The sequence below is a fragment of the Alexandromys fortis genome, unplaced genomic scaffold (assembly GCF_014885135.2).
Source record: "Alexandromys fortis isolate MF-2015 unplaced genomic scaffold, M_Fortis_MF-2015_v1.1 scaffold_56, whole genome shotgun sequence".
Classification (NCBI taxonomy): Eukaryota; Metazoa; Chordata; class Mammalia; order Rodentia; family Cricetidae; genus Alexandromys; species Alexandromys fortis.
This window is the reverse complement of record NW_026067935.1, coordinates 10654624-10664689: the sequence shown is the minus strand read 5'-3', so window position 1 is coordinate 10664689 and position 10066 is coordinate 10654624. Positions and strand designations below refer to the sequence as shown.

The 10066-nt window shown below is 50.2% G+C and overlaps 1 protein-coding gene across 1 annotated transcript; it reads left to right on the top strand.

Moving 5' to 3' along the window:
- Positions 1 to 119: 119 nt before the first annotated feature.
- On the top strand, positions 120 to 8965 carry Ap2m1 (adaptor related protein complex 2 subunit mu 1). The gene is made up of 11 exons (XM_050146298.1): positions 120 to 239; positions 2314 to 2430; positions 3966 to 4231; positions 5259 to 5341; positions 5899 to 6034; positions 6132 to 6273; positions 6635 to 6754; positions 6856 to 6991; positions 7092 to 7189; positions 7663 to 7774; positions 8378 to 8965. Exons 2-11 carry the CDS (start codon positions 2357 to 2359, stop codon positions 8510 to 8512), a joined length of 1302 nt encoding a protein of 433 aa, XP_050002255.1. The 5' UTR covers positions 120 to 239; positions 2314 to 2356; the 3' UTR covers positions 8513 to 8965.
- The last annotated feature ends 1101 nt before the right edge of the window (positions 8966 to 10066 follow it).

Below are 10066 nucleotides of genomic sequence, written 5' to 3'. Positions count from 1 at the left end.
CGGTAGTTGTAGTTTTGCTAAACCTAGGGCGCTCTGATTTAGCTGCTTGAAAGCTGCGGGGGCTGATGGGACTTGTAGTCGCCCTGGAGGCAAGCGCGCAGGCGCAGCTGAGATCGAGGCGGGGCGGGGCGGGAGCACTGCAGTGAAAGCCGAGGCAGCGGACAAGCGAGCAGGGGGCGGGCGGACATCTTGGGATCCGAGAGTGGCCAGGCCGGCCGTGTGGGGGCTGCTGACTCCAGGTGAGCTGGGAAGCTGGACTTATGAGTCCTTAGCGGGCCGGTGAGGGCACCGTGGCCGCCCGCCGTGCCCTGCACCGCGCTGGGTGGAAAACTGCCCGCACCCGGGGAGTGGCCTCAGCCTTCAGACCCGGGAGGGAGCGGACGCCCGGGCGGGGGTGCCTCGGGCGCGATTGCAGCAAGGGCGGGGAGCGACGCCCTCCAGTGACCCGCCGCCGGGCGTCTCTGAGGAGAGACAGGGGCCCGAATCCTAGAGCCGGGACGCCGCGCGGCGCCCCCATCCCTAGAATCCTGACAACCGCTCAACCCGGAGGCTTCCCATCTCCCCCCCCCATCCCCCCAGGACAGTGACATCTCCTTGTGCCACTCCCTTGGACAGTGACAGGTCTCGAACCTTGCGATAGTCCTTCCTCCTATTTATCCCCATGGCTCCTTCCCCTCAGACTTGTGACAGCCCCCGCATGCCGGCGTGCTGTCTTCCCGGCCTGGATATCTCCTCCCTAGGCTGAGAAAACCCCACCACCTTCTCATGCCTCACGAGCCGCAGAGTAGGCCCTGTCTCTCGGCTTTCCTTTTTTCTACTGTCATTCTTTCTCCGCCGATTTTTGCTCCTCAAAAGCTCCTGTGACCTTTGCCGTTGAAGAACTTCTCCAGGGACCCCCCACAGCCATATTTGCTGCTGTGGGGTCACCCTAGTATATTGCTAGCAACTACAGCTAACTGTTCCCTTAACCAAATATTCCATTTCTGTCCAGGACACACACACACCAACCCCCACCCCCACCCGCGGTTCAAGTGCCCTGAACTACCTACTGCTTGATACCTGTGGACTTGGTCCTTTGCTCAGGCTCCATTTTGCATTTTTTTTTTCCTCTCAGCTTCTCTGGAACTGTGAGATGCCAATGAGTCCACTGCCTTAAGAGACTTGTCATTGGTCTTGGGCTTATTTTCTAGTTTCAGGAAGTCTGTTAAACTAACCCCTGTGAAATTAATACCTGGGCTAATCCAGAAAATCTAGAACCAGATTAACCCCTTTTCTCAAACAGTCTAAACTAGTTTTGACCCAAATAATTTAAACAATTGAGGCATTCTATTATCCCTGCCCATTGCTTATACATATCAGGCTTGAAGTGAGGTACCGGCAGATCCGGAGTCACAAGGTAGATGGCAAAATTAATGCTACACACAGACCTCATTTTTATTGCATTTTGAAATTTTGAAAGACGGTGACCAGAAATAAGTGTCACAGGGGCTCTTCCAGAAGACCTGATTCAGATCCAAGCACCCAGATGAGGTGGCTCACCACTGCATCCACACACACACAGCATCCACACTGGCATGTACACACATGAAAGTAAAAATTAAGTCTTTTTTAAAAGGACTGTAATCAACTTGGATCATTGAGTGTGGTTTGCCGGCACTGGGACCTCTGCCCCCTTGCCTGCTTATCTCGCTGCCTGGGAAAGAGGAGCCTTGCTTCAGCCACATTCCTGTGTCAGTGTTAGGCCCGAGGGCCTGCTTTCTCCCCTCCCCCCCTCCCCCCCATCCTCATCCTGATCCTGCACACCCTTTCCTGGAATGTGTAGATTTCTAGAGGTTCATGCTCTGCTGCCTTCTTGGAAGGGGTAGTGCTTGCTCTAAAGGTTGTGCCTGGTGGCGGTCTCAGGCCCAAGCCAACTAGAGTAATTCCTAGCCGTTCCTGCATCAGCAGGCAGGCCAGTGACTCACTGGCAGGAGCCTGAATGAGAGTCTGCACAGTGGGAGGTTGAGAAGAATCCTCGCTGAGCTCAGCACTGGAGAAGGAGTGGGGGTTATTCTCTGGCTCGGCCTCTCAGAAGAGGCTGGGTGAAAACGGCCTCAATCCTGGGCCCCACACTCTGAAATTTCTTTCTCCTAACCAGTGTGGAATAAACAGGAACTGGAGCCTAGCTGAGGGGGAGGGGCTTCCCTGGGAGAGCTGCAGAGTCACTTGCTGAAGGACTGAGTCAGGAAAAAAGCCACGCTGTACAGTCCCACTGGGGACTTGGGCAAGGATTCTGAAGATTTCCTTTATCCTAATCCCACTGTTCCTTCCTAGGTCTGTTCTCAGAGCAATGGGTCCCAGAGACTGAGCTGCCACCATGATTGGAGGGTTATTCATCTATAATCACAAGGGGGAGGTGCTCATCTCCCGGGTCTACAGAGATGACATCGGGTAAGTTCTTGGCTGAGCATGCTGTGCCCGCATCTCCCTGTGGCCTCAGCCTGAGCATGCAATATAGCCTGGTTCCCATTAGGTACTGGCCTAGCAGCTAGGCTCAGGCCCTCGGAATGACACCCCCAGCTCCTAGGCTTAGGAATTCCTGCCCTTCCTTTTCCTGTATCTCTGAGGTCTGTTTGCTTTCTCCCAGTCAGGTTGTCCTCCTTTCAGGAGGGAGTGCTATCTCCAGTGGGTGTAGTTAGCAGCAGGGTGGGTACTAATCCATCTAACGCTTGCTTTCACAATGCTCCTCATATTGAGAGCCTTCGCTAGACCCCCGTAAAATCCTCTCTGGTCTGTTGACTCAGCTGTTTTCTTCTGGGCCCTTCCTGGATGTGAACAGGCTTGAGGCACTCTAGGGGTCATGCTGCCTTTGTAGTTCGCCTGGGTGGACCTGAATGGCTCCATGTCCTAAGTCCCGCAGGCCTTACAAAGAGCTCACTATAGCCTTGCTTCTCGCTCTATCTCACACTATGGCTCTTTGCTGACTAAGAGATCCTCCACTGCTCTAACCTGAACCTAGGCTCCTCTGCTACTTCCTACCTTGATTTTCTTTCCCAGACAGCTTGAGCTAAATAGTCACGGAATAGATCTGTTGTAGTTCTCCTATCTTCCTGTCTCCCTGGCTGATGGGCTAGCTTGGTGTGGCCTCTGTGGCTGTATCCATTGTTGGGTGGTGAAGCTGAGCTAGACTTTGTGGCAATGCCTAGCCTGAGTGAGCCTGGCTGGTCCACCCCTTCTTGTTCCTTCCACCTCTGATGGTCCTGGTTGATGCTACAGCTAGGCCACATGACTCCCTGCATGCCTTGGTGTGCTCTCTACCTGTTGGCTGTTTGTCTGCATCTCCCTCATGGTATGTGCGCCCCCCCCCTCGCGCTCTTGGTATGTTGTGTGTCGTCTAACCCTCTCTCTCCTTGCTGTCACTCTCCTCCTCTTGCTGGCGTCATTTCTCTCATCCCATCTCATTGGCTGATGTAGCAGTAGGTAAGCAGCCAGTCATGCTGCCACTCAGGTACAGGCGGGTAGGGGGTCCTGCTCCACATGATTGTTTTCCTTCATCTTTTTTTCATTCCCTTAACTTCTGGAGTCGGATCTTAGTCCTCCCTGAGGTCATACTAACTTTCTCCAACTTCCAGAGGAGTTGGTCTTCCCCACTGGTGGGCCCCATAGAGATTTCTTTCTCTTCAGGACCTGGAACTTCCTGGAAAGCTAGAGAGGTGGCAGCTGAGGTATATCCGGGAAGTCTAAGCCAGGCCTGGGAGTCACTTTATTAACGCTCCACCTACCCTGCCGTTATTATCATTTGACTTCCCTACTTCTCATAGCCTTCTTTCCATGAGCCTATAAGAAGGGAGCCCTAGTAATTTAAGCCTTGACTTGGGAATATATGTCATTTCAGTGGTATGGAGGGTGGAGCTGCAGCGTCTGTAGGTGACTCTCATGAGGTCTGCCTAGATGCTGAGCAGACTCCTTGCTTCCTTTCCCCTCAGGAGGAATGCAGTGGATGCCTTTCGGGTCAACGTGATCCATGCACGGCAGCAGGTGCGCAGCCCTGTCACAAACATCGCTCGCACCAGCTTCTTCCATGTTAAGCGGTCCAACATCTGGCTGGCAGCAGTCACCAAGCAGAATGTCAATGCTGCCATGGTCTTCGAATTCCTCTATAAGATGTGTGATGTAATGGCTGCTTACTTTGGCAAGATCAGTGAGGAAAACATCAAGAACAATTTTGTGCTCATATACGAGCTGCTGGATGGTGAGGCATCTGGGGACTGATGGCCTTGGTGGGGATTAACCTAACTGGGGAGGGATCTGGAGACTCCCGCATGCTCTGAACTTTGTTTCTGAGTCTCTGGTTTCTTAGATGATGAGCTCTGGCTTTGACACAGCCAGTCCACATCCAGGCCTGAAGGCTGCTTTGAAGTAGAATACAAAAATAGGCCAGCAGGTGTGCTGTGGAAGTTTTGGTCTTCGTTGGGCTGGGAGCATGATGAGTTGGGCGGCTGAGCCTGTATTAGCCTCACCTTTGCAGTTTGAGCCTAGCTCACAGCCGTCTTCCCAGCTCTCATCTCACACTGCTGCAGAGCCTGGAGAAGAGGAAGTCCTAGAGGTCCCTTTGGCTGTCGGCTTTCCTCTCTTAGCGTGTGTCACTGCTTCCCGTTTAACAACATCTGTTTTCTGGAGAAAATGAGGACTCATGATTTTTTTAGCCTCTTACCCACTGACCATGTGACTCTTCTATGTTTTTTTACATAAAAAAAAGTTTTATTATGAACAGCAAATCATAAGCTGAGTGCTCTAAGCTGAAAGACCTTACTGTAGATTGTTACACAGAGGCATCAAGACCTGGGCTAGCCAGGTCTACCCAAGCCAGAGGAAGGACTGGGATAAAGGAAGGAGCCTTTGTTTTTCTCTAAAGGCTAGTAATTCCCTTATTTTTGTTTTTGTTTGTTTTGGTTTTTTTTGTTTGTTTGTTTTGTTTTTGTTTTTTCAAGACAGGGTTTCTCTGTAGCTTTGGAGCCTGTCCTGCAACTAGCTCTTGTAGCTTAGACTGGCCTCGAATTCACAGAGATCAGTCTACCTCTGCTTCCCAAGTGCTAGGATTACAGACATGCAGCACCACCTCCCTGCCTTGTTTTGTTTTTTGTTTTGTTTTCTTTGTTTAGTCCTGACTGTCCTGGAAGTGGTTCTGTAGACCAGGCTAGCTTGAACTCTGAGATCCACCTGTCTTGTGCTTCCAGAGTGTACCACCACTGCCAGCTACAATTTCCTTCTTTTTGCAGAGATTCTGGACTTTGGCTACCCACAGAACTCAGAGACAGGTGCACTGAAAACCTTCATCACTCAGCAGGGCATCAAGAGTCAGGTACTTGAATTGTACAAAACACAGGGAGGGTGCACCTCAAACTCCATTCCTTCCCACTGGTCCCCAGCTTTATCCTAGCTGACTCATGAGCCTGTCCTAGACAGGAAGTGCTGGCCTCAGCCTCCTGCAGGCCTGCTTTGTCCTGGGTAGCTCTCCTATTCCAGAAACTGCCAACTTAGCCTCTCCATTACCAGGAATACAGTTCAGTTGGTTTCTTCTACACCAAGGGCAAGGGCTGTGGCCTCGTGGAGGCCTTGTGTTCCTCAGAAGAGCACGGGGCTCTCCTCTGGAACTTAAGCCTCATAGCTTTCTCCTTTTTTTTTTTTTTTTTTTTTTTGCTTCCTGTGCTGCTCCCTGTTGTAACTTTGCTGGACCTGCGGCCTCAAGCATCAGGTAGGCTGTTCTTCATGTCTACCATCCTAACTTGGCTCTGTTCTCCAGCCCTGCCTTGTAAAGGTTGTGAGGGAGGTGGGTTACAGAGTAGTGAACAGAAAGGAGAGTGGTGAGGTTGGAGTGGGGAAAGGAGTGAGGTCATCTGCCACCTTTCCATCATATAGACAAAAGAAGAGCAATCCCAGATCACCAGCCAGGTGACTGGGCAGATCGGCTGGCGGCGGGAAGGCATCAAGTATCGCCGAAATGAACTCTTCCTAGATGTTCTGGAGAGCGTAAACCTGCTTATGTCCCCACAAGGTAAGTGCCATCTCATGAAAAAAGCTAATGGGGGCAGGGCAGAGCCTGGCCTTGCTGCTTGGCTCAGCTGCTGCCCTGTTTGTCTGTCTGTCCTCAGGGCAGGTGCTAAGTGCCCATGTGTCAGGCCGGGTGGTGATGAAGAGTTATCTGAGTGGCATGCCTGAATGCAAGTTTGGAATGAATGACAAGATTGTCATTGAAAAGCAGGGCAAAGGCACAGCTGATGAAACAGGCAAGAGGTACCGGACTCTGGGGGCTCAAGGGAAACAAAGATGGTGGGCCTTTGAGAATTCAGTGAGGCCTAGTGACTCAGATTTCCTTTTGAACTGCATTTCTTCTGGAATTGCTAAATCTCTTTCCAAGAGTATTCAATGATGGTACTGTCATTGTCCTCAAAGAGCCAGCTCCTTTATTTGGTCCCCAGCAGCAGGGTTCTCGGGTGATAAGGAACCTGAAGGCTCTCCCTCACCTCGAAATGCAGGGCCCGGATTCCCAAGTGAGAAAGCTGATGATAGCGTCCCATAACCAGAGTGGCTAGCCTGCTTTGGTCTCTTAGTCTGGCACATACTGTACCTGTGAGAGTTCCGCTCCTGTTTGCAGTGGTAAACAATCAATTGCCATTGATGACTGCACCTTCCACCAGTGTGTGCGACTCAGCAAGTTTGACTCTGAACGAAGCATCAGCTTCATCCCGCCTGATGGAGAGTTTGAACTCATGAGGTGCCACTGGGGAGTGAGGAGGCAGGGATGCACCTGGGAGGGGTGGAAGGAAGAGAGTGGGACCAGCCCTGCGCTATCTGAATCTCTTCTCCCCTCCAAAGATACCGTACTACCAAGGACATCATCCTTCCTTTCCGGGTGATCCCATTGGTGCGGGAAGTGGGACGCACCAAACTGGAGGTCAAGGTGGTCATCAAGTCCAACTTCAAGCCCTCACTTCTAGCCCAGAAGATTGAGGTGAGGGAGGGGGACTTGGAGAAGGAAAACTTGACTCAGGGAGTAGAGATAGATGATATTAGTCCTTCATAGAGCTCACTGACAAGTGTGTCACTCCTAGGTGAGGATCCCAACCCCACTGAACACAAGCGGGGTGCAGGTGATCTGCATGAAGGGGAAGGCCAAGTACAAGGCCAGCGAGAACGCCATTGTATGGAAGTGAGTCTTGAGGAGGCCACAGCCAGGCTCAAGATGCCATAGTGTACCTTCTCGTTAAGTCTAACCTTCTGTCTTCCTGTGTGGGTTATGGGGTGAGAGAAGTGTGCCTGCTTCCTGGGAACCCGTGCTTATATTGTTAGCCGAGAGAGAAAGTGTGTGTGCACGCCTGCTCTTGAGCTTGTATATATGTCTCTTTTTCAAAAGTGTTTCCCACTGGCCCTTGTCTTGTGTCTGAAGCATACAGTCTGGGTAAGGGAGAGTTTACCCATCCACCTAAGAAGAAATTGAAGCCCCAAGTGCTTAAGATGTAACAGTTCTCGGGGTCCCGATCTCTCATGTTTGTCCTGGAACCTCCCATAAGCTCGTGTGCCCTTATTCCCTCTCCCTCTCCATGCTTAAAACAAGCAATCCCTGCTTTGAAAAGTCTCCAAATTACCACAGGCTCCTCCTGCCCATTATCCCTGTGTTCCTAGGATCAAGCGCATGGCAGGCATGAAGGAATCACAGATCAGTGCGGAGATTGAGCTTCTGCCCACCAATGATAAGAAGAAATGGGCTCGACCCCCCATCTCTATGAACTTTGAGGTATAGCAGAGGGGAGGCCTAGTGCCATGGCTGTGTGTGCTGGGAAAGTCAGTAATGGTTGAGATCAGTCTCTGCTCCTTAGGGATGAGGGAACTGGGTCTTGGCTGGGAATTGTCTTGAGTTGGTATACCCATTCTCTTTAAGCCTCTTAGTAGAAGTTGAAATTTAATCTGACAGAAGGCTTTGACTTCTCTTGACTTGTCTCAAAACAGTTGTTGAGAAACAGACTATTTGAAAGACTGTTAAGACAACAAGCTGATTTTGTTTGTATGAATCAGACATAGCATTTTCTCCACTTGATTTATGCAGTCCATAGTGTTGACAAGAATAAGTATGTTCAAAGGTAGTTCTCTGGTTACCTCCTGACATTTAAAGGAATGGTTATCATCACAGCTGGGCCTTCTTCAGACCTGAGATGATCCCTAGTAACTCTACTTGGTAACCTCCAGTGGGCTCGCCACCCCAACATTCTTCTGTTACTTCTGGACCCCAGCCATTCACAAAACCTTGTGGTAGATGAGGGGGGTGAACCATGGAACTTGCCAGAGTAGAGCTGATGTGATAGGAAGGCCATGTTCCTAACTGGAGGTGTCCTCTGCCTAGGTGCCATTCGCGCCTTCTGGCCTCAAGGTGCGCTACCTGAAGGTATTCGAACCGAAGCTGAACTACAGTGACCATGATGTCATCAAATGGGTGCGATACATTGGCCGAAGTGGCATTTATGAAACCCGCTGCTAGCTGCCTAGTGGCAGGTGGCCCACCTCCCCACCCACCCTTTCCACAGGTCCAAGTATCCCCAGTGACCACTCGTCAGTGTCTTTCCTCCCTCTTGCTTTGCTGCCTTTCCTTTACAGCAGCCCCTGAGTATAGGTCTGAACCCGCCACAGTGGGACTGCTGACAGTCCCTGGCTTCCTGGGCAGGGTGGTTTCTGAGGCTTCTCTTCCATCTGTCTGTCCTGGCTTAGTGCCAGGCCCTGAGTTTTGTGACCAAAGCCAAGTGGCTCCCTCTCCTTTCTACCCTGTGGCCACACCTCTGCAGTGGGAAGGTTGACTACCCCTCCCCTCAGAACTCCCCCAAAGGCCAGTAACAGATCCCCAGCCCTTAATCCCTACTCTGCTTTGGAATAGTATGCTTTGTTTTGTATACGTGTGACTTGGTCCAGTTCTAAACCCAATAAACTGTAGAGTGGAGTTGTTGGCTAAGTGTTAATGGGGCTATTGGGGTGGGACTGTAACTCTATGAAGCCCTGGCTGTCCTAGAACTCTGTGTATAGACCAGGCTGACCTCAAACTCACAGAGATCTGCCTGCCTCTGCCTCCTGAGTTCTGGGATTAAAGTGTGTACTATCATGCCAGGCTTTGTTTGGGTCTTGCCACCTGTAGCCCTGGCTGACCTAGAATTTACTATATAGACCAGACTGGCCTTGAATTTTTGTTGAGCCCTTGCCTCTGCCTCCCAAGCGCCGGTATTACAGACACGTGTCTCCACTCCAGGCTTTGCTTTGAGGTGGATTTCATTGTGCAAGCCCAGCTGACTAAATTCAGAGCCTCTGCCTCCACCTCCCAGTGCAGTGCTGTCGATGTGCAGTTTTTCTAATTAGCACATATCAAGGAAAATTTGTGTTTGTTCTTGCAACTATCCTGAGAAGCTAATGTTTGAACTTCATCCATTTCTTTTTTTTTTTATAAATATTTATTTATTATGTATACAATATTCTGTGTGTATGCCTGCAGGCCAGAAGAAGGCACCAGACCCCATTACAGATGGTTGTGAGCCACCATGTGGTTGCTGGGAATTGAACTCGGGACCTTTGGAAGAGCAAGCAATGCTCTTAACCTCTGAGCCAACTCTCCAGCCCCATCCATTTTTCTTTTAAGCTAGGTTCCAGTCTTGCTGTATGAACCACCAGAGGAAAGATTTATTTTCCTTATGCATTTTGTCAAACTTCTCTGATGAAAATCTTCATCCCTCCAGAGTTCCCAATGGGACTGTGCTGTGTTAGGACCGAGAAAGAGTAGGTTTGCCAGATTTCAGCTTTTTTAAATGGGATATAGATAGATAGATAGATAGATAGATAGATAGATAGATAGATAGATAGATATACTAAATTTCAAGCATAAGCAGAAATTAATATAATAATAACAAACCACAACTTGTCACCCAGCTTCAACAGTAATCAACTCATGGCCAACTCTAGTGTGTAACCTTTTTTTTGGGGGGGGGGGTAACTTAACTGAGGTATCCTATAAAATTTTCTACAATTGCATTGGGATCCAGTTCTGGTATCAGAT